Raw genomic sequence first — 25,160 nt, 5'->3', positions numbered from 1 at the left:
AACCATGAGGATCCATACATCAGATCCATGTTTTGCAGCACTGCAAAACCATGCACCTGGGGACATATGATTTTTGTGGTTTAGTCTGTGGGTACAGATAGGCCCTATGACTAGACAGTGGTTTGGGGATGATTGTATGTAAAAATCATGTGGATCCAAGAAATGCTGGATAGCTTAGTAGTTTAGGTGAAGCCAGAAGTTGGGAGTTCAGTTCCCCACTGTGACTCCTTATCAGGGACTGATGATCCATAGGGTCCCTTCCAGCTCTGCAGTTCTATGGTTGTTATTGGCATTGGTATTGGTATGTATTGGTATTGGTATTGACTGTGCATTGGATCAGTCTTTTTACACCACTGCAAAGCCATGCACTGGGAGACTCATGATTTCTGTGGTGTAGTCTGTGGGCCCAGATGGGCCCTGTGATTTGATAGTGCTTTTGGGATGATCATATGTAAAAATCATGTGGATACGTAAGGATCCATACTTTGGATACATGTTTTTGTGCGACTGCAAAGCCATGTGCTGAAGGACCCACAATTTCTGCATTTTAGTGTGTGGGCAGAGATCCGTGCTTTGAATACATGTTTTTGCACCACTGCAAAGCCATGTGCGTGGAGACCCATTTATGTGTTATAAGCTTTGAACACAAATGGCGCCTATGAGTGGACAATAGTTTTGGAATGATCTGCAGAAAAATCATTTGGATCCATCTATCATCTCCATGTTTTTGCAAAGCCATGCACTAAAGGACTCATGTTTTCTGTGGTGTAGTCTGTGAGTGCAGCTAGGATCTATGATCTGACATTGGTTTAGGGAAGATAATGTTTAGAAATCATGTGGATATGTAAACCTGTGAGTAAACTGGGTAAATTTACTTACATGTAAATCAGATAAAATGTGCTTCAAGATCATTCAAGGCCAAAAAGGGAAGAAACAGTAATTTCACATTTTAAATGAGCGAGCTGCTGTATATTTCATCTATTTTTAGGATATTTCCACAGGCAGGAGCTGAGAATGTGTAGCCAGGAAGGAGTTAAATGCTTTCTTTCACACTGAAAGCCATGGCAGGGTTTAAAGTGGCAGACACCTGCCCTGGGGGCTGACTAGAGAAACATTCTGATTGAGCAGAATATTATGCTATGCAAATAGTTCCTTCAGAATTCTCAAATGTTATAATAACGGAGTAATTTCAGAAGTTTGGGGGCTTAAAAACCAGAGGGTTTGAATTAGAGTCATGAATCGCCCATTTCCTGTGGATGAAAAAAGAAGAAAAGTTAAAATGGAATTTCCCCCCAGATATGCAAATTTTCTCTTTTTAAAATCTTTCTTCAGTTAGCTGTCCAAATGGTCACTTGGTTCTGCATGGGGGTAAAACAGTATTACTTTTAAAAAAAAGAGAACTCAAAAACCTTTTGCCCAAACATCCCCAAATTTGGCACAGAGCAAGAGCAGACTTTCTGCTACATCTGTGCTAAATTTGCTGCTGATCTGAGGAAGATCCCACTCTTAGAGTGGAAAATGAATATTTAGTCTGATGTTTATAAGATACGGTGACCAGTATTTCAGTCTACAGTCTGTTCTTAAATGAATAGAAGTAAATGCCTATATAAAAATCTGACAGAGAGTGCAAAACTTGGTCAGATAGGTCCTAACTTCATTTTCTCATTTTGTTTGGTTTCTTTAGATTGGCTACCTCCTCCAAAAGTATTAGGATCAGGTGTTTCACATAAAAACATAATGTACAGATGCAACAAATACGTTTACTTTTGCCTGTTACATACTGTACAGAGATCTGCAGCAAAGAACTGAGACTGGGTGCTACAGCTTTAATGTGCCTATACATAATTGAAAATGTACTTTTGTCACTGAGCAGTGGATGAAACAGCTCTTAGTATTTTAAAATGATTTGCACTCACATTTTTATATTTTGCTTTTTTGTTTTGTAAATTGAATGGGTTATGGCTGCTTTGCTAAGGCCATGTAATTTTAAGGGCTATAGTGAAAGTTTACTCCGACTGAAAAAATGAAAAAAATCAATATTTAATGGGTCACCCTTTTTTCTTTGCATTACTGATTGAACTGATTTGATAACATATGTAGCTTCTCTTGTTTTTGTTGTTAGGCAAAGGACCAAGCTTGTTCTTGCAGTTGTTGCTGCTGCTAGTTGTGTGTGTGTGTGTGTGTGTGTGTGTGTGTGTGTGTGTGTGTGTGTGTGTGTGTGTGTGTGTGTGTGTGTGTGTGTGTGTGTGTGTGTGTGTGTGTGTGTGTGCGCGCGCGCATGTGACCCAAATCTTCTCTCATAAGTAGATCATAAAGCACCTCCTTTTTGCTTGTTCAAGTACATTAATCTTGGTATCTTCAGAATAAAGTGGGTAAAGAATTCTGGAGTTGAATGGCTGGCATTTGAAAGCTTTCTTGCTAATTGTGATGAAAATGGTCTATTGATACGGGACAAATTCTTAGACCAGTGAATCTCAGCTGGTCTGTTGTCAGGTCAATCCCTGAACAAGAGGCTACCTGGGCATCCTGTGTCTTCTGCCTTTGGATTTTTGGTGGAAATCTAGAACACATATGAAATAAATCCTGAATTTAAAAAAGATTTATTTAGGAGTTCTCTCACTTTGCCTCAGCATTTACTTCCAGTTTGCCTGTGTGGATCAATAATATGAAAAATGGTGCAGACAAAATATTATTGCTGTTATTTGACTTCCCATTCCAATTTGGTGCTTCAGCGTGTCCAAACATCATGGTCATTTTGATGGTGGTGGTGGTGGTTCTCCTCCTTCTTCATTATAATTGGAGCCACTTCTCAATGGTGTGGTCTTCACAGGGTGTTTTGCAAAATTCAGTGGCATAATATAAAAGCACTTTAAATTTAAATGATTTACGTTATACTCTTCTCAGCACTCTCTCTCTCTCTCTCTCTCTCTCTCTCTCTCTCTCTCCCTCAAGGATCAAAATTGATTGATGGGTCGGGGGGCATTTATCTCAGGGTCGGGGGGGGGAGGAACTGCAATTTCCTTTACCAAAGTGGTAAAAGAAATCTGCTTATGATTAACACATAGTTTTTGACTGCTATGTATCTTAGATTTTAGGATGTGGGTTGTAACTGGTGACTGGAATTTAAGCATAGGTCTAATTTACAAGTCTGATGGCTAGGAACACTTATCTCTGAGATAATCCCATTGTGGGAAAGATAATAGGTTTATCATTAAAAAATGCATTCACTTTAATTTGGACGCCGAATTGGCTCACATTATCTAGACTGATCATAGTATATACTTGCTAGGTTGCTGTTGCTAGGCAGAATTATCAGTGCTGTTACTAAGCAGGCAAGATCATATCTGTGATTTATTTTCTTGTACGTACATCCAAAGAAGTTTTGCTGAGGTACAATGAGCATCCGAAGTAGATTTGGATTTGAGAGTTTTGACTTCTGAGTCCTTCATTTTATATTCCATCAAAAACAGTTTAATAGCCAAATATTCTTTACATAGCTTTATATCACACAATAGACAGTGCTTATACATTTATATATTTGTTTATTTACTGGATTTTTATACTGACCACCTAGTGGAGACCACTGCTCCACTGGTTTATTACAGTACACACACACAAATAAAATAAAATCAGACAAACTGTACTCAGAACAATATAAATAATAATGACTATAATGCAGCAGGATAAGCAGCAGTAAAATTATTTGTAAAAGTAGGTATTGCATTTTATTTGTAGCTTTTTCAGTTCTGAGTTCTAATAACGGTAAATGGCAGCCTTAAACATTTTATGACTAGCTTGCTGCATTCAGCTGTGTTTAAGCCTTTTCCATTCAAATGTAATTCAGATATGGAGCTTATGTTTCAAGTGGTATTTCACATATGGAAATATCGAAACAATAGATATCAGTATAACTCCTGCATGTACAATTAACTAACTTTTTTTAATGAAGCCATTTCGATGTTATCACATTGCTGAGCAAGTAATTGGTTCAACATGAATAAATCTTGGCACGTTTTCAAAAATTGTCTTCTTTTTCCAAGCTGAAACTATTACAATACAACAGTGAGACAGATTGTATTTCAGAGGACTACAAATTCAAATGTGCCTAAGTAAGAATTTTCCAATTTTACAGGATTATTTTTAGAATAGTAGTTAGACATTTGGCTGTCTAGCAGCCTTTTCAGGGATTTACTGTGCCAACATTTAAACCAGCATCTGAAGATGCTGTTTGCACCATTAAAAAAAAGTATATATCTCGCTGAGCTTCTTAAAATGACTATGTTATGGTGTATAATGTGTTTATCTGCTTTTTTTAAAAAAAATCTAAAATCATGGTGCAACACCTCTGTATTCAGTACTCTGTCCAGGGTGGCATTTTAGAATTCAGCATGGAAGAGGAGAGTTTGATTTTTAAGAAAAGTTTAAAGGCCCAGTCTTGGATGTATTCAGAATTAATTGTGTACTTTTGCACATGTTTTTTTCTGACATATGGCCTATTAGTTCAACAAGAGTCACTCCAACACATGCAGAATATTAGAAACACAGGACACTTCCTTATACTGATTTAGACTCTTGGTTCATCTAGATCAGTGGTTCCCAAGCTTGTGTAACCCAGATGTTCTCAGAAGCCTCCACCACCAGCTGTGCTGACCAGGGTTTTTGGGAGTTGTAGTCCAAGAACACCTGGGTTGCCCAAGGTTGGGAACCACTGATCTAGACCAGTGGTTCTTAACCTTTGTTACTCGGATGCTTTTGAACTGCAACTCCCAGAAACCCCAGTCAGGACAGCTGGTGGTGAAGGCTTCTGGGAGTTGCAGTCCAAAACTCCTGAGTAACCCAAGGTTAAGAACCAGTGCACTAGACTCATATGGTCAACTCATAATGGCAGCAGTTCTGCAGGATTCCAGGCAGGATTCTTTTCAAGCCCTGCGTGGAGGCCTATGAAATTTGGAGACATAGTTCCTAAATGATTCGGAGGTAGAGAATTTCAAATTTGTGCACAGCTATAAGTCAAGTAAACAGGTCCAAGGATTCTTTTACACTCCTCAAAAAGCTGCTCATGCTCTTGATCAATAGGGTTGAAGGTATACCAGCTATTTGATCTTGCTGCAAAATTGGGAACAGTCTCATTAGTTCAGTAGTAATAGCGTATCCAGACCAAGGGTGAGGGGTGGACTAAATTGAATCCTTGACTGGATTTAAAAATATGTTGTTATGCCCTTTAACGTTGTTGTATAATTTTACTTTTCTCTAGGGACAGGGGTTAGGTAAATTGGGTTTTAGGTTTTTATACTGCACTTTTTTTTGGTTTGTCAAGCTGCTTCAACGAATTCTTGCTTATTGGAAAAGTATAAAAAGTTTGGTGGGAAAATATATGTATAAATAAATAGGTCCTTTTTGAGATTTCATTCTCAGCTTGCAGAAGTATGTATGTATTTGAAAAATATGAACCTTTGTTTGGATTTTTAATGTTATTTTTTATGATGAAGGTCCTTTCATTTATGGTTATATGTATATTTTTCCCTTGTAGTATTTGGGATGTATAGAGGTCTTGCGCTCCATGAGGTCTCTAGACTTCAATACTAGAACACAGATTACAAGGTAAGATTATGTGTTTGTAAACAGCTGCATTTTAAAAAACACATATCCAAAACCAGCACTTTCACTTGACAGAAATAAAAAAATGTGTTCAGCCCAATATGCCTTTCTCTTTCCAGGTGAAAAGACAATTGTATTCCTGTTGGTGTCCCAGTATAAGCAATACACATCCATCCATCCATCCATCCATCCATCCATCCATCCATCCATCCATCCATCCATCCATCCATCCATCCATCCATCCATCCATCCATCCATCCATCCATCCATCCATCCATCCATGAAAACTCTTTATTGTCTTTGTATATCTGGTTGTAAACAAATGATGGTGGACATTATTCTGATTTACATTAAATACAGTAGGACCACTGTATCCACAGGATCTGTACTCGTGTTTTCAGCTATCTACTGCCTGAAAATATTAAATTAAAAAAAAAATGAAATGTGAGTTTCCAAGATGCATAATCAGAACTGGCCAATATAGGGAACTCTGTGCTACATAGAGAGTTTGCATATCCGTGATTTTCAGTATCCATGGAGGGTGGGGGCTTGGAACTAGTCTTGAAGCAGAGAAGCCCATAGTGAATGGATTATTTGATTGCAAAATCTTACCAGGTAGACGGAAAGCAACAGAACATAAAGCACTGTGCCTGATGCACAAAATGGAAAAGCTGATGTTAGTAAAGTAAGTTTTAAGTGAGCATATTTGGTTTCTTTTAGAGCTTGACACATGCCTTCTTTATAGACATCAATGTTGTTTCCCCCCCAGTCCTATTGAAAAATCAGAGTTAGGCTTTGTATATTAGAAAGCAAATATATAATGACTGAAATCCGGTAGTACGTTGCAGATAGAGTAGGCCTATTGAATCAGAGGAGATTGGTAATTTTGTAAGAGTCACTGATTCTATGGGTGTGCTCTAGTTGTGACATTACCTGCTTTTCAGGCATGGGTACTGTAAAAGTTGTTTAAAATGTGTTTCCATTTATGCTGAAAAATGTTTCAGCATAAATGCCCATATATGAAGAAAAAATATTCAACTGTTGCTTTATTATGAATTTAATCTCTAAACCTGACTCTTATTTTCAAAACAAGATCCTTTTGTTACTTAATTTTTTTCAATATAATTTCTATACAATTTCAAATCACTTTCTGCATGAACCATGGCAATAGTGCTATTTTAAAGGTATTTCCAGAATTTCCAAGGATAATAACTGTTTCTGCAGAAAGTAATTGGTCTTCTATGTCCTTGAAAAACCTTGGCTTTGCTAAAAGACAATAGTGAATGCTTTGTCATATGTCTGCAATTACATACAAGGTGAAAATTTAAGTAACGCTGCCTGGTGAAATGAATTGCTACAAGTTGTATATTGCTGTGTCCTTTCATAGAATTAATTGTGTTTCCTTCCTTCTGGCTCCATTTTCTGAATTTGGTCACCTATGCTGTTTGAATGAGATAATTCTGTATAAGCCTAGTGAGAACTCTGTTAAAAACTAAAGGCAACGTCCGTGAAAAAGAGGTGGACTGTAAGACAACTGAACTTGAATTTGGACTGATTGTACTTTTGTGTTTAGACTTCTTTTGAACTCTTGTTTGCTCCTCTCTTTAGTGGAGTATAAAGCATGTATTCAATCATTCAACACCATCTACTGTGCCTTTACTTTCCTTAAAAAGCAATTTGTTTTGTTGACAGCTAAGAAACCACATTGTTTTTGTGATTGCCTTATTTTTAATGAATTTGTTTGGACACTACATACAAGAGCTTTTATTCAGGCGGGTATGTGGGGAGCCAGAGCAAGGTCAGAGTGCTCTCTTCTCTTTCATCAGTATGCTGTGATTTGGTTTTGGGTATGGAGGAGGACGTTTAGCCAGCTCACTGGCTGTCTATGCTGGGTTTCTGTGTAAGAGGCAATGAGAGACCCAAATGCCCCTGGATGCCAAACACAGATCCCTTCTGGCCACAATTCCAAAAACTGTTCTGTATTCTCTTCTCTATATATCCCCCGTTTCCCTGAAAATAAGACAGGGTCTTATATAATTTTTTGCTCCAAAAAATGCATTAGGGCTTATTTTCAGGGGATGTTTTATTTTTTTTCATGTACAACAATATACATTTATTCAAATACAGTCATGTCTTCTTATGGTTGCTGCATAGTGGTAGAGAGAGGGGTTTCACTTAACTGGGGCTTATTTTTGGGGTAGGACTTATATTATGTGCATCCTGAAAAATCATACTAGGACTTATTTTCAGGTTAGGTCTTATTTTAGGGGAAACAGGGTAGATGCAGATGGCCTGGAGCCTGCTCAGCACAAAGCCAACAACTGCTTGCCTGCCTCAAGAGAGGAGTTGGTTTGGCCTCTCTCTGATTTATTTTTGTCTTTGACTTTCTCTCTCTCTTTTTTTGGCCTTGTTTCTTGGAGATTTTTTAAAAGTACTGCTGTCTCTTTGTTTTAATAGATTTGTTTCAGAATTGTTATAAGCCACATAAGACACTTTTTACAATGGATGAGAACACAATTTTGAAAAGAAAAAAGAATAAGGGAGATGATTAAAATATCTTAAAGCCTTGTTGCTTATTTCCTGTCCATAGGTAGATATGGACAGTATTTGCCTCACAATTTGCCCAACACAACCACTTGCCAAGGATTTAAGCTCTTTTAATACATTAATACATGCACACCATATCTATATTTCTTTTTCTCACCAGTTTGACCTAGAGGCAGAAGTCTTAAGCCATTTCCTCCCTATAAGTGCAATTCAAGAGTTTTGCCCTGTGTGTTCCTTGTCTGTGCAATGAAACCTATACTGGGAAATGGTACTAAATTTTACTGCTTATTTTCTCTATAATACTGAAACAGCAACATCTACGTTGGCTTGGGGATGTCGTGAGAATGGCTGACAGTTGGATTCCAAAAGATCTCCTGTATGGAGAATTAGTGCAGGGAAAGGAAATCGCCCCGGAAGGAGACCACAGCTGTGATACAAGGACCTCTGCAAGCGGGATCTGAAGGCCTTAGGAGTGGACCTCAACAGATGGGAAACCCTGACATTGGAGTGTTCAGGCTGGAGGCAGGCGGTGCAGCATGGCCTCTCCCAATTTGAAGAAACCCTTGTCCAGCAAGCTGAGGCAAAGAGGCAGTCCCGAAAGCAGCAAAATCAGGGAGCTGGACAGGGGACAGATTGTATTTGTCTTCAGTGTGGAAGGGATTGTCACTCAGACCTCTAGTCAGAGCACGTTACCATAGTCTTTTGAGACTGAAGGATTCCTACTTCTCTATAACCTTGCTAGGTACCTTGTAATGGTTTCTACTGCATTTCTACTGCATTTCTTTAGCTTACGTTGGGCTAAAAAGAAGAATAAATGCTACCCAGCAAAAATTTTTGCTTACTTTCCATATAAGGAAATCATTAACTGGAGTTGCCACCTTTACCATACTTGCCTGGAAATTCAAGACGGCTTCTGAGTAAACTTTCCTAGGCCTGTGGTACTGGAGAAGGTTGTGGTGACAAGCAGGTTTGATAATGTCTTCCTGGAAGATAGAATATACAACAGAGTTGGATGTTATAATCTGTTGCATCGATATCTAATTCATTTTTATGCCCCAAAATATTAGCCTTGCCATGGTAGTACTTGATGATAATCGTATTGCCAGCAGACAGAAACAATTTCAGGCAACAGTTGAAATTCAACATGTGGGCCAGTTTGTAATCCTTCCTGTCATTGCCCAGAATCATACTGGCCAGAATCTTACTGGTGGCAAGTACCCAAGTGTAAGCAAACATCAACAGGATTACAGGCACTATTTTGTAAAGCTTCAGAGAAAGTAAATTCAGTACAAAACAATGTTCAGCTGGGATTGTGGTAATGAAATTATTTGCTAAGTAAAATGTTATATGTGTTTTTAAAAGGGTCTTTGGAGGGTGTCAAGAGGCTTTTAAAAATAACTCTTTTTTTTTTTTGCTTGGGGGGTAGGGAGATGATATGACACCTCACCCCACCCCAAGATCCAGGGTTGGCACATGTAGCCCTCTGATGTCTCGAAGTTTCCCATTTCTTTGCATCAAAGTGACCATTAAGTTTGGTTTGAACTGAAGTAAATCTTGTTGATCATTAGCAGTATCAGAAAATACCCTGATTATGTGTGTTCAGGTCCATTCATTAAAATATATATTTGGCTAAAAACTCAATTTCATTTTTAAAGTGCAATGATGTCAGTAGCCAAGTATTTCTTACAATTAACCTTATTAATGAATAATAATAAGGGGGAAATCATAGCTATTTCCAATATTATTATTATTTGTCTCTCCAGGGAAGCGATCAGCCTTGTTTGTGAAGCTGTGCTGGAAGCCAAAGGAACCTTTAAAAAAAGAAAGGTATCTGTCTTGCTTTCTTAAGAACATAAGAAGAGTTACGTTGGATTGGACTTGTTGTTGTTTAGTCGTTAGTCATGTCTGACTCTTCGTGACTTCATGGACCAGAGCACGCCAGGCCCCCCTGTCGTCCACTGCCTCCTGGAGTTTTGTCAAATTCATGTTGGTTGCTGTCCAATCATCTCGTCCTCTGTCATCCCCTTCTCCTCTTGCCTTCACACTTTGCCAACATCAGGGTCTTTTCCAGGGAGTCTTCTCTTCTCATGAGATGGCCAAAGTATTGGAGCCTCAGCTTCAGGATCTGTCCTTCCATTGAGCACTCAGGGTTGATTTCAGGGTTGGATTGGACTAGAGGTTGTCTAATTAGAGGTATACAGACTAATTAATTTACTAAAGGATTTGTTTCAGTTATGACTAGCATCCTTTCACATCCTTGTCTATCTTCCATTAATGTGGCTATCCTCTTAAAGCCATATAAGGTAATTATCCTCATTACTTTCTGCATTCTGCGTTAGCAAATTGCACTAATTATGCTATAGCCTCTGCTGGCAGAACAAAAAGCAACAAATGTATACAAGAAAAGACTAGATTCACTTTGATGAGTTATATGCTGTGTAGTCAATGGAAAATAAATTAATGCAGTAATTTTTCCTCAGAAGAGAGTTGATTCAGTCCCTTTATCATGTTGCTTATGTTTTTGGCTCCTTTTCCACCACTGTGGTATCTTTCTAAGGTGAATTGATCAGAAACATACACATCTCAACAAGAAATACAAAACAAATTGAAAGCAAAAAAGTTGTTGGCACTTTAAAGCCTAACTGCTGTATTTTAATGGAAGCTGTCATGGAACACCATCCACTTCTTCAGACATATGAACCTTGTGTGAAGTCTCTATTCTTATTCATATGTCTGAAGAAGTGGATGATATTCCATGAAAGCTTATATTAAAATATAGCAGCTAGACTTTAGCGTGCTTTTGTTTTGTGGTTCTTATTGAAATGTTTGCACAGACTAACACAACTACAACTGCGAAAACTAGAACTGCACACAGTATTCCAAGTGCAATAGCCCCAATGGTGTGTGTAAGGGAATCTTACTTCTTCTCTCCCCACCCTCTTTGCTAATGGTATTCAACATGGAATTTGCCTTTTTCACACCCATCCATCCATCCATCCATTAGGTCAATGTTTTTACTGAGGTATTTATCACAATTCCAAAATCTACGTATATACATACATATATATTTAGTGTTATTTGCCATTTTATTGCTGATTCATCCATTTTTCCATTTAACGTAACCATATTAATTATATATCAGATCAGGTCCAAACCAGATGCAGTGTTAAGCACAAGTAAGCATTCCATATCTATGATTTTTGTTCTTTTAGTAACCATGAGGAGAAAAGAATATTGACTATGGAGAATGAAATTAATCGCTTTGCCTACGTGCCACAGTCCTCCTGTCAAAAGCAAGGTCTCCCAAGCTCGCTGTCAGTCCTAGGAGGAAAGCTTCTAAAGATGTGTTTTAGCTGAGACCATGGCACACAGGAAAGAGTTAAAGCCAATCTCATAAATAACACTACAGCAGTCTGCAAAAGTTTTTACTAGCCTGTTGTTTAAGAAAATACAGTGGTGCCTCGCTTTACGAGTGCCTCGTATAGCGATGAATTCGCATAGCAATCGCGTCGGCCCCTATGGCCGAAATTCGCATAGCGAAGATCGGTAAGCGTTTTGCTTACTGACCTTCGCTTTGCGACCCGCGGATCAGCTGTTCGTCGGGTCCAAAATGGCCACCGGAACAGCCGAAATGGCCGCGGGCAGCGTTTTCGCACCCTTGGTAAGCGAGGGGAGGGCGCGAAAACGCTGTGCGCGGCCATTTCGGCTGTTCCGGCGGCCATTGTCGACCCGCCGAACAGCTGATCCGCGGTGTCGCTACGGCCGAAATGGCCGCGCACAGCATTTTCGCGCCCTCCCCTCGCTTACCGAGGGTGCGAAAATGGCTGCCGGACCCAGAAAACATTGCTGTACGGTGAGTTTTTGACCATTTGGAACGCATTAAACGATGTTTAAGGCGTTCCAATGGCTTTTTTTGATCCGTACAGCGATGTTTTCACATAGCGAAGGTTAATCCGGAACGGATTAACCTCGCTATGCGAGGCACCACTGTAGTCACATTCCGTGGATTGTGTGTGACCTGGTATGAACTTCAGGGCTGGTGTAAACCCTTGTGGTGAGTGAGGTAGAAAAACTAACTAGTGCTCCCTGCTCATTCAGACACCACCACTATCAATATTTCAAGGTTCAAGAAATTTGTCACACTTTAATGGTACCCTAGATCTGCCATCTGAGATAGCTTTTCTCTCTGCTTGATGATAATGTTGGTTCTGGATAGTTCACATGGAGTGATCCTCTCTGCCCTGTTGTAAGAAGAAGATTTGATTAGTCTCAGAGTAAGACTTCTCCCTACAAAAGGAGGGGAAGGCCCTCACAGGTGCAATTGTGCAACCACAATGTGTCCTGGCATCTCATCACTAACCCAGTTAGCTGCAGCAAGGCTTGTAAACCTTACCTGAAGATTACTTATTTCCATTAAGCAAGAAATTATAAAATCAATGCAAATTGGTAACACTATTGGAAATAGTGTTAGCAGTGAATCACAATGCAAAGTGCACATCATTTGATCCTTCACAGGCATTCAAAAACAAAAACACAACCACCAAATTACCACCAATTACAGGAGAACATGTAATTGTCATCATCATTATCAGTGCTTAGTGGACTTATTAAAGCTACTTCAGGCTTAGAGGCAATTTTAAATCTTGGGAGCAACCATTAATCATTCAGTAAGTGTTTGTATGGATCAGCTCACTACTCAACTCTCTTTGTGTCAGCACAAGTAACAGAAGGAGTTTTGGCCTCAAATGTTGCATTTTATCCTGTGTAATACTTTTTCTTCCCCTCAAAATTTGACTCTCACTAGCCAGATAAAAGCATTTGCACACTCTTGATTAAAATGTCACGGTCTTGACTACTGAATCTCAGAGGCTTCAATTTATTCCACATGGAGTGCTATCACATGCCAATGTTGTAGTGATACTTATTGGTGGGTGATTTTTATTTTATTTATTTATTTATTTTTGCCATTGCAGGCACCAAGTAAAGTTCTTTCCAGTATTCTAGGGAAGAGCAACCTTCAGTTTGCAGGAATGGACATAACTCTGAATATATCTACCACCAGCTTAAATCTGATCACACCCGATTCCAAACAGGTCAGTACATTCTCATCCCGGCCTGTTCTTATTACACTTCCATGATACTGCTTTCCACCTGCCAAGTTATGCCTGTTTCTAATGATTATTTTATTCTGTAAACAATTACATCCAAGGAGTCTGATTCAAATCAGTAAAACTATGTGTACACTAGTATATCTGAAGGACTGAATTTTATAGTATGAGCCTGCCAATTCACTGAGATAGCCTCCTGAGCTTCTTTCTCCCTCTTCTGTGCCGTGTGCTCTCATCATAGGGGTAAGGGAGCAGGTCTGCTTTGGTTGTGGCATCAACAATTGAATGGGCTTTTTAGAAAAGTGTCCTGGGCACCTCCTATTTTATATAAGAGCCTCGTGGTGCAGTGGTTAAAACGCTGTACTGCAGCTAAAACTGTGCTCACGACCTGGGGTTCAAATCCCAGGTAGCCGGCTCAAGGTTGACTCAGCCTTCTATCCTTCCGAGGTCGGTAAAATGAGTACCCAGCTTGCTGGGGGGGCAATGTGTAGCCTGTATAATTAAACTGTAAACCGCCCGGAGAGTGCTTGTAGCGCTATGGGGCGATATATAAGTCATATATATATATATAAGTTTTATATATAAGTTTTATATATATAAGCAATGCAAAATTATAATAATATTAAATCCCACAACGCTTAATAACTTTATTATTCTCCAGTGCATAGTACAACTGCTATATTTAGTTTGTTCATATATGATGTTGAGGAGCTGGCATCTGCAATGTACTGTCAGTGAAGATTCAGGTTGATATAATTGCTTTTCTATTTGGGGGTTCTGATTTTGTTGCACATAATGTACATACTCAAGAACACAGTTACAAAAGAGAAGGAAGCTATACTGTATGTAACATTCACTTTCATCTTTTCTGAATTGACCACAGATCATAGCAAATCATCATATGCAGTCCATTTCTTTTGCATCAGGAGTAGATGTGGTAAGTACCTCTTTAAAAACCTTTGTAGTTATAGAAGTGGTAGCCATTTTAGTCTCTGCAAGCATTATAGGTAAAAGCAAAACAGAAATAAAATGTAAAAAAAAGAGACAAAAATGTGGTGGCGCCTTAAAGACAAACATTTCTATTTTTCAATGTGAGCTTTCTAAACTTCAATCCAAACTAGAGGTGGGGGTATTCGTATTAGTATATGAAAACGAATATCTTCCCACAGGTGGAGATAATGAGGGTCCGCCCCCCCTGGGGCCAGACCGACCACTCACTGTTCCCACACTGCTGTGGGCTCTGCACTCCCTTCTTATCGCTCTGGAGCTTGCGGTGGATTAGCCACTCCTTGCAGGAGGCGGGATGATGAGCCTCTCTGCCAGGTTGAAGAGTGGCTCACAGTTTGGGTGCTCCAGAGTGATAGGAAGGGAGCGCGGAGCCTGAGGCAATGGCAGAACGGAGAGTGGTCGGTCTGACCCATTTTGTTTTTAAAAGAAGATTTTTTTTTCTAAAAACTGAAGTGATTGTCCAGTTATTTCTGTGTTTCTGAGAGGGGCTGGTATGCCCTAAGGTGGGACAACAGCCCCTGGAGGCTCTGAAGTCTCTCACAGCGTGACTACAGAGCAAGGAAAATGCAGATTCACTCGCTGTGACATTGTACTGAGGAAGACGGGGAAAGCCCTCTTATTGATACTCTATTGAAGCTCACATAGGTGGTAGAGTACATAGGAGCTGCCTTAAGAAGAGTTTCCTTCCTCAATTACTCATTTCCTTATCTTATCTTTAAAACGAAACTTGCCCATGGAAAGAAGCTTCATTAAACTGTAAAAAAAGTTTTGCAAGAGAGGTTTTGCTAGAGAGAAAGAGAGTGCTGGCCTCTGTGTGTGTGTATATGGATGGCTTGTCCTCCGTCCTGAAGCAAGAGGAAAAGGGGGAAGGTGGTTTGGCAAAGCACCACTTGTGTGTGTGTGTGTACGTGCCCAAGTTTGTGCACATGGTTCATCCTCAGTCTACATCAGTTTAATTACATTTCAGAACTGATGCAAATGGATCTGATTTTTGAAAAAGTAGAAGCCCCAAAGGTGGAGTGGAGAAAATATGGATTTGGGAATGTGGACTCTGAACTGATTCAGATTTTCCTTTGTGTCATATGATCAACAGTAAAAAAGAGAGAGAAATCAGGCCATCCCAAATCCATTGTCTTTCCTGCATTTTTTATCAATACAGTTGCCCCTTCACTCCTGCTATAAGGGGATATACTTATGTTGCTTAGGAAATACGGGTAGCTAAACTTTTGCCATTACATTCTGTGGGAGATTTAAAACAAAGCATCCTTTTTTCCAGTTCATTGTGAACAATCATATGTCATATGAAAGTACTCCAATGTTAAACAAGTTAAACAATGTCAAACCAATGTTTTCTAATGAATGAGAGTAGAAGAAGACTCCAGATTGTCCATGGTACCGTAGTATGAATATTAACTGATATGTGGCATATCTTGCAACTGAAAAATGTCTGCTGTGGAGCAGAGGAGAGGCTCAGTTCAAAGAATTATAGTACTAAAAAAATCATAGGGGTAAATCCAGTTCCAATCATTGCTAAAGGAGATCCATTTGAAATCAGTGGGAATTATATCTGTGTTGACTAAAAAAATCCTGTTAATTTCAAGAGGTCTACTTTGGTTAGAATTAAAACTGGATGTCGTCCATGGCTGTAAGTCCTGAGAATTTATGCTAAAGAAAACTTGTTAGTTTTTAAGATGTCACAAGACTCTTTGTTTTCTTTCTGTAGTAATCCAAGCACTGAGCCACATCTTCCCCAGAAATTTCAACACCTGATAACTTTCAGCTGAATATTTGAAATTTCCTCTTTTAAAAGATTTGCATGAGTTAATGTTCAGTGATGAGTAGGTTCCAAACTTAGTGATTTGTCAGTGATGGTTCATTCACACATTTGTACTCATTGGCTGCATCATCTAGCAATGAACTGAACGTTTCATTCTCACATGTGTGAAACATGCTCACATATCATCTTTTGTTACCCTTGCCTTTCCCTCCTCTTCCTTTCCATTTTTCTCACTCTCTTGTATAAATCTGGGTTGTACACTCTTTAAGAGTAAGACCTTGTCATTTATTTACAGTATTTATATACTGACCAAAGCCTGCTTTTCTTCCAAAACCAAACTCACAACATGTGAAACATGCATGGAAACATAGCTGCCTGGTTACACACACACACATATATATATATATATACATATGTAACCAGGCAGCTATGTTTCCATGCATGTTTCACATGTTGTGAGTTTGGTTTTGGAAGAAAAGCAGGCTTTGGTCATATATATATGGTTCTACACCCACACATTTACAAACATAACTAGGTAGCTGTGGTTTTTTTTTGCATATTGGACTATATAAAGTGTCTTGTACTGTGTTGTATCATGCTGCTGATCACAGCAATGACAACAGAAACAAAGCAGATGCTGAATAATAAAACTAATCATGCTGCACTATGATTATTTGAAAACCAAGGACTGACAAATCAGTTGGACATAGAGTGGATTAAAATCGATATTTTTTTAAAAAAATAAATCAACTTTTTAAATTTAGATGGAATGTTTATTATTTAAATCAAATTTATTTTATGAAATGCTTTCAGAGGAAAAATCTATCTGAAGATAGTTTTCTCTTTAAGATTAATTATAGTTCAAAGGTTATTCAGCATGAAATAGAACTTAGTTATGTAGCATGAAGCTGTATATTCATGCAATACAGTAGTTACATTTTTGGTAAACTGATTCAATTCATCCAAGTTATACAAGCAGAGATAACATGTACTTTTTCACAGTTAAAATGGTATAAAATGAACAAAGCTCAGGAGAAGACCTTAATCCAATTGTTGTTTTGCAAATGAACACAAATGAATACAAGCAATGAACACATTGATATTTAAGCAAATATAAGAATATGTATGCCATGCAACAGGGGTCCCCAGCCCCCGGTCCTGGCCCGGTGCCAGTCCATGTACTTGGCAGGACTGGACCGTGGAGACAGATCTCCTGCTCCCCTGCACGCACTCCCCCGACACATGCCCACCCGCACGCACAGCCCATCCACTTGCATGCACAGGTGCCCTGCCCACCCTTGCAAGCATACCCCGCCCACCCGCAAGCACACCCCACCCATCCAAAGTGCACCCCATCCACCCATGAGTGCAGGGAGTGCCCTACTCCTCCCACACATGGATCCCACCCCTCCAACCGGTCCGCAGTTCAGAAAAGGTTGGGGACCGCTGCTATACAATGTTAAATAAAACAAACGTGAGTGATTAACCCATTAAACTAAAATCTGTTCTGATATAGCGGTTTACTAATCGTGACAGATTATTATTCTAAAAATACATCTTCATCGGGTTGCAAATATTAAAGATTATAACTACCAGTAAGAATGAGTCTTTACATTTAAAAAATAATGATTTCAAGTCTTACTAATAAGTGATTGAAATCATGATTTTAAATGACTTGATTGGACAAATCTTAGTAGACAAGTTATTAGAAAATCATTGGCAAGATGAGATAAACTCAATTGAGGAATTGAGGGAGTAGGAATGTGCCTACGCTACATTGTTATGCCAGATATAAGGCATATTTAAAGAGTTGGACTTATTTCTGACTAAGCGAGCACAGAATTGAGCTGCAGAAAGGGACAAGAATTAAAAATCCTTTTAAATGTGAGAATTAGAATTAGTTCTACTTCCAAAACCTCCATTCAATAAATAGTTTGAAGAGCAGCACTATTTTGTGTTATTTTGTTCTTTGAATCAATTTTCTTGTGCTTAGTACTTGCTCTAATACTTCCCAGGGCTGCACATCTGAGAGTTTTGGGCAACCTGCTTGATCAATTTGCCTACTCTAAAATCAAAACAGTTTGCTTGATATTATCACACACTTGCAACCATGGTAATCTGAGCACAGATAAGCAGTTACAAACACTTGAATGAAAATCAGTGCACCTTTGTTTCAGAATAAAAAGACAACTTACAATATCCATGACATTCTTCCCTTTTCTTCTCCTTTTCCCTGAAAACAGGATACAACAGACTATGTTGCATATGTAGCTAAGGACCCTGTTAACCGTAGAGGTAAAGTACTGCATAACATTCAATCTATCCTTTCTTTTGGAACTGTAAGCTATTCATATTCTTCTTAAGGTGTTCTATTTATAGTGGCTTTATGCAGATATCTACTTACCATGCACCAAATACATGGTCTGTTCTGTAATTTGTTACATGCATATCCCACCCTAAAAGATATCTATAAAAATAAAATCTCCCAGTTGTTTGAGGATTTGAGCCTTTTCTGCATAGAAATGTATCCAGAAAGCTGAGAAACTATAGTATTCAAACAATTCATATAACCTCATTCTAAACTCATGCTATCTAGGCAAACCTTGCAGCATTTAACTTTACAAAATGCCTCATAGATAGGATTTTAGATGGTAAAGTCTCCATAATTCTCAGTTATCAGTAACAGCCCTTGTGATGGATTTAGGAAGCACTGAAGGCTTGTACTGAGTGTTGGTCAGATCATGAAGGTAAACACTGGCTCTTGGTTGGAACAACAACCTCGGCACTATGCAAGTGTTTAATAGTTATAGTCCCTGCACAAGCACAAGTGAATGACGTTCGAAGCCTGCCATGTGACAAGAAGACATCTTGCCAACCCCTGCACCATGCAGCATCTCTTGATAAAGGAATGAACTCCTTCTCCTGGTAATGCTTCTGACTACCAGTCCCTATCAAAACACATCAGCCACTTACTGACAGGCGGAATTTATGGCCCTTGAAGTATGTAGCTCTAGAGAAAAATAATAAAGACAATGGTTTGCATACCTGTTATTATTTGGAAAACTGTTTTGAGTATTTTTCATCTTCAGAGGCACATGGCCTTTGTTTTCTGACACACACGCTGACTCCAAACCATACGAAGGGAAAGTTGCCTTTGTGGACCACGGTTTCCAGAATATCTTGTGATATTTTGGGAGCTGTAGTCTAGAAAAGTAAAAATGACCCATCTGTGTTGTGAAGCAGAAGTCTCCATTGTTGATGCATACTTTACAAGCCAACCACATAAGGTGTATGTAGATACTGAGGAAAAAAAGGGGTTTCACAATTGTAATAATATTACAGATATTACATATTAGGGACAATATTTGGGAGTACTCTGCGGTCTTCCTAAGCAGAATCATTTATGCATGTTTTCCGACAAAAAGGATACTGCCTTCATAACTGAACAAAGCTCTGCTTAAACAAAAATCTAATTAATGGTATATAATTATTATGAAGCTTTGTAAAGAATAAAAGTAAAGTGTGGAAATTATTTCTTCAGGAACTGATACTCGAATTCTGTTGCTATTTTCCTGCCACTTCAGCATGTCACATCCTGGAATGCTGTGATGGCCTAGCCCAAGATATTATCAGCACGATAGGGCAAGCCTTTGAACTTCGTTTTAAGCAATATTTGCAGTGCCCCTCTAAAATTCCTGCTCTTCACGATAGGTGAGTGGTACAACAGGATTTTAATTATGTTTAGAATGGTATTGTCTTCAGAAATCAGTCAAATGAAGTAGGGATTGGTTTCTCATGAGAAGAACTGTTTCATTTATTTAACACGGATTTCAGTGACATCTATCCAAGTCAACAAAACAATGCCCCAAAAGGACTAGATTCATTTGTTGAGTAGAAAAAACAGCTACTACTATTGTGACTGTGGTTAACTAAAAAGACATTACTACCAGTGACTGTCATTTTACTCTTCAATTATTGGCCCAATTCAAGTACCCCCTCAATATTTTGGATCATGCTACTTAACGAAATTCTGCCATTGACCAAACAAAGTACAGTAACTTATTTTGTTAATGGACCAGATTGATAAACAAGAATTAAAACCAAGAAGCAAAATAACAGAGCTCCTTTCTGGCAGGATGCAAAGTTTAGATGAACTTTGGATGGAAGAAGATGTGGAGCCAGCAGAACATCCCTATTACAACAGCATTCCAAACAAAATACCTCCCATTGGGGGTCTGGTTGATGCAAGACTTAAAGCCAAGGTTCCTGTTTCAGATTCTGCTCAGGTAGGTAAATCAGCCCATGCTTGATTGCACTAGTTGTTATTTTAATGGATTGGCAACAGCTGTATACACTATTAAATAAACGTAGATGGTGGGAAAGAATCTTGCTAATTCCTTTTGGGTCCTCTGAGGACGAAGTTATGATGCACCAGCTCAAGAGGGAATTCCATAGAGTGGAGGCTACCACTAAGAAGGCCCTATTACTAATGTCCACCAGCTGTACTTGTCTTAGTGGCTAGTCTGTAAGTAGAACCTTAGGTAGAGATAAGTTCATGTGAATGTGAAGACACCAAAACTGTTTGGTCAAACTGTGCAATCTAATATGTTTCTGCTGATAACAAAGTACTTTCTTTTGTTGGCTGGTTTAACAGATTTGCCACTCGAGGAATCTGCCAGTTATGCTGCCTAAGATCTGCTAGTTGGGTGTAACTAGGACTTAATACATGTATGAACAATCTCCTACCACAATATAGAAAGTTCTTCCTGTTGGACTCTACACAGCATTTAATTATGTCCCAGTTTGGATTATATGTCCAGCATCATTCTCCCTTAAATGATGGGGAATGAAGTTGATCTTCTACAGCATATTGAGCTAATATGTCCTGACCCATCCCGAAAGACATTGGACATCTGCATATCAGCATAAGATCTGCATATTGTGCCAGATGACAACTGAGAGAATTGCTCTATTTTTTTTAAAGTCTCCAGATGGTGAGACAAATCATAGGGCCAGCGGCACTGGAGGCGGAGTTAGCTTTATTTTTGGGAGTAAGGCAGGTTTTAAGGATAGGCAAAAGGCTGGGCAAAATTGGGTCTTTCAGTGCCTTGTACCCCATTTTTAATTTAAAAAAAATGCTCACCATGTTTCACCATGTTTTGGATTCTCTTCTGCTGCCTTTTTTATGTTGATGAGAGAGCTGTTGAAAAAAAACTAAACTAAACAAAACAAAAACCCAGAAGTTGTTTAGAACAGCTTGGAAACAGCAAAAGAAAAGAAAAGAGTGGAATTGTTTCGTATGACACCTAGATGCTGCGACGGACCTTTTTCAGTTTTTTTAAAAAATTGCACATATATTTGAGTTTGGTAGCAGGTGCAGACCTTGAAGTTCTAGGGAAGTGTTGTGGGCAGCCCTTGAACTTCTGAATTTTTTTCATCCCTGCTTAAATTCTTAACACTTGTCTCTACCCATTCCGAGTTAGCATAATGGGGTATTGCCCCAACACAATGTGTTTATTTGTATGTTGCTCCCAAAGATGTAATGGGCGCAAGTGCATGCACCCTTTGGCTTTCTCCCTAGTCCCCTCCCTTTGTTCCTGAGTTTTTAGTGCAGAAACATTAGGTTCCATCATGCCCTTTGGAGCAAGGCAGGGAGGGAAGCACCAGTGTTGAGACTCATAAGGCTTTTTGTTGCCTAAGGCCTGACAGCAATGATGTAAAGCCTAAAGAGGAGGAGGGGCTCCCTCTCCCAGTCTTGCAAGCCTGTATATCATATCCAAGCCATGTAGACTTGAACAGGAGGATTCCGGGTCCGAAAAGGACTTGTGTAAACTTAAACCATTTAGAATGAAATAAACTGGAACCTCACTTATGACACCAGCATTTAGTGGCTCCTCTTGCGTCAAAGCTTCCGACAACAGTTGGCCTTAATGTGTGCTAGAAATACTGCTGTCCAACCAAATTGTACACTGCAAATAAGCCATCATTAAAAATGAAATCATAACAATGTTCCCAGATGTGATTTAGGCAGACCTTTGTGCATAAAAAACCAACTTGCAAAAGAAGCCCTTGTTTAGCTTCCAGTAACCACTCACAAAATGAAGCAAGCTAATGTGTAAACTGCTGTATATCAGATGAGAAAAACTCTTGCTGTAACAATCAGATATTTTAGCAGCTAAGGAATTCCCACTTCTAATGATGTATTACATATACCCCGTGGTTCAGCCCTTAGGGAGTACAGACATTTACAAAGCTACCATGACGTATATTATTCTCTGTTAGTAAAGTATAGAAATAAAAATGATAAATTCTGGTTATGCTAACCTTAGGTTGTACAGGGGTAGATGAGAATGTTCTGGCATTTCCCACTGCCTTCAAATTAGAGACAAAATTCACTGAGTGGGACCAGTCTACCCTTCTGTATCCAACAGGCCCGGTGCTTTGTGAAAGCTTATTAAGAAGAAGTTAAACGTGTAAGAGGTCCCTGTCCATCTAGTTATTTATTTATTCAATTTTTACCCTGCCCCTCTAGACAACGTCTACTCGGGGCGGTTTACAAAAATTAAAACACATTAAACAATGTAAAAAAAATAACTAGCATAGTGCAATTATTATAATTAATACTATCCAAGATGGCAAAATTAAGAACCAGAAAAAAGGAAAGAAAAGAACTTAGGTGATTGGGGGGAAGGCCTGTCTGAATAACCAAGTTTTTAGTTGGTTTTTGAACACACCCAGTGAGGGTGCCAGCCGAATTTCAGTGGAAAGTGTGTTCCACAGCCGAGGGGCGACCGCCGAGAAGGCCCAGTTTCTTGTTTTCTCCTTCCGGGCCTCCCTCGGTGTCAGTTCCCTCAGCCGTCCCTGCTGGCTATGTCGGGTGACTCGGGTAGATCTGGGTGGGAGGAGGCGATCTGCCAGATACTCTTGGGAAGTCCCCAAGCAAAATGTGAACCCAGCCTTGGTATTCAGAGGTATATTGCCTCTGAATCTGGAACTAATTAGTAGTCAAGAAAGTCTTTAAAGTAGCCTTTAAAGGCATCTATGATTCTAGTGACTCACCACTATATCTGGAAGCAGCCATTCCATAAATTAATTATTGTGTGGAGACACACTTCCTTCAGTCTCTCCTGAATCTTCAGTCAATCTTTTTAATGGGATGACCTTGGGCTCTGGTGTCATAAAGAACAGAGAAATGCTTTCTCCAAACCAGTCATAAACTTCTCATGTGGCTCCACGCATCACTTTTTTCCAAGCTCAAAAGCATTGACAGGCAATGCAGTACTTTTTTGTAGAGAACATGCTCAGCCTCCTGATAATTTTGACTGCCACCTCTTCATCTCTTCCAGCTCTTCAATATCCTTTTTGAAAAGGGGTCATCAGCCACCATCAGTTTGTGGGGGAGTATTATGATACTGGTAGTTTAATTCTTGAATACTTCTCTAATAATTGTTCGCATGGAACTTGCCTTGTTCGCAGCTGCTACATATATATTAACATTTCCATCTATCTATCACAATGATCCCAAGATCTCTTTTTTAGTTAATCACTTCACTTCTATCATATCTGATGTCAGAAGGTGATTTTGACTCCACAGTGCTTGGTTGGTTTAAAGTAATATGAGTACAGTTTCTAAGTTTATTTTACTAGTTTATTTTATGCATGTATAACTGAAATAAATGTATGCAACTGTATCTCACATTGATTGCCCTCTTAATTATTATTTATATAATATTGCACTAACAGGTCAGATAGACTTACTTAAAAGTAGAGGGGCTAGAAAGTGTACTGTATTTCTTGTTATAGCACTTTGTGTCTACATTCATGTGAGATTAATCAGAGTAATCAATTTCAGTAAAGATTTGTAAATCTGGCATTAGTTATTATATATAATTTAGAATTTTTAAGAAGATACTTGGTTCATGGTGCAGCATTCTTTTCTTTTTCTCTTTTTAGTTTTTGAAGTGTTTGATTAGAATTATTTGGCTGCCAGATTTGTTCCATGAAAGGATGATTGAGGTGGTGGAGTTCCTTTTATAGATGTAATATACCTGCTTTGTCATTTAGAATTACAGGGGTTAATAAAACAGGAAAGGAATGCAATTTCCCTGAAGGTCATCATTGCTCCCATCCTCCTACGCAAACTCATTCATAAAAGAATGTTCAGTCATATTTTCATACATGATGAATGAACGAAGACTGGGTTTGGGTAGAATTGCATCTGGATCACTCATTAAAAAGATCTACTGAAAATGCATTACAGTTTTTAAAGGTAGAGTTTGCATGAAGAATATTTTTACTACCACCTTAGTCTGCATCAGCAACGGGAAGAGATCAAACATACTACCAGAGCCAGCTCATCAGAGACCTATTTAAGGAAGACTGGCAAGAAGGACCCAGTCGACAAGGTAAGCTACACTTTGAAATAATTACCTTTTTCTATGAGCTCTTTCTAGAATTGCAGATGGACTCATTCATTAGAAGCAAAGCGCCCTAAAGTAGCAAAAGATATCTGATTGCCTTGACTCCAGTGTGTTGCAAATTAACTCCCTTTTGTTTCATGAGTGGCCATTGGGAGATGAACACAAGTTTCATTTGCAGTTGTGATTGTGGAGGCATGGCACTTTGAAGGAACTGTGTGCCTGGAAGGAAATATAATAGGAGGAAGTACACATTCTCTTTAATGTGTAATATGACTCATAACCTAATGGAACTAAATCCCTTGGCTTTGTTTTTTTCTTCTACTAATGCATCAGCGGAAGGCTTTAAGTTGAGAGGAAGAGGGTGGAGAAGAATGCTTTAAGATCATATTAGATCTGAGAAACTACTAAAACTGATTTAAAAGTAAACAAAGAAAAAATCAAACAAACAAAACAGAAATAAGTTTCATATTGCATATGGGGAACATGCCCTAAGGTGGAATTATTTTTTCTTCTTATTTTCTGTTATGTATTTATAAACATGCCATTCCATCAGTCCTTTGAGAATAACAAAATAATTAGAATCAATTCATCCCTTCTTGAATCAATAAAAGCTGGATACATTCTCCATGAAATAAGGAAATGGCTATAGTCAAATCACACATCAAGAACAATGTGTATTTCCTGCTAATATCCCATTTTCCT

At 38.8% G+C, this 25,160-nt stretch overlaps 1 protein-coding gene and 1 long non-coding RNA gene across 3 annotated transcripts in view; one reads left to right on the top strand and one right to left on the bottom strand.

Annotated features, from left to right (window-relative positions):
- The window catches only part of SHC3 (SHC adaptor protein 3), a 48,970-nt gene that overhangs the window by 15,540 nt on the left and 8,270 nt on the right, over positions 1-25,160 (top strand). For both annotated transcript variants that reach the window (XM_072992370.2, XM_078386205.1), the window contains 8 exons: positions 5,531-5,601; positions 9,909-9,972; positions 13,119-13,238; positions 14,137-14,190; positions 18,282-18,333; positions 19,623-19,749; positions 20,174-20,324; positions 24,347-24,443. In XM_072992370.2, the coding sequence (XP_072848471.1) occupies positions 5,531-5,601; positions 9,909-9,972; positions 13,119-13,238; positions 14,137-14,190; positions 18,282-18,333; positions 19,623-19,749; positions 20,174-20,324; positions 24,347-24,443 (736 nt within the window). The remainder of the gene's footprint in view (positions 1-5,530; positions 5,602-9,908; positions 9,973-13,118; positions 13,239-14,136; positions 14,191-18,281; positions 18,334-19,622; positions 19,750-20,173; positions 20,325-24,346; positions 24,444-25,160) is intronic.
- On the bottom strand, positions 9,034-19,244 carry LOC144586982 (uncharacterized). The gene is made up of 3 exons (XR_013542096.1): positions 19,084-19,244; positions 18,234-18,271; positions 9,034-9,128 (listed from the first exon to the last, which is right to left on the bottom strand). It is a non-coding gene; the product is annotated as an uncharacterized LOC144586982 (long non-coding RNA).

The sequence above is a fragment of the Pogona vitticeps genome, chromosome 2 (genome assembly GCF_051106095.1).
Source record: "Pogona vitticeps strain Pit_001003342236 chromosome 2, PviZW2.1, whole genome shotgun sequence".
Taxonomy (NCBI): Eukaryota; Metazoa; Chordata; class Lepidosauria; order Squamata; family Agamidae; genus Pogona; species Pogona vitticeps.
The sequence above is the reverse complement of the archived record's forward strand: the minus strand, read 5'-3'. Positions and strand labels throughout refer to the sequence as shown.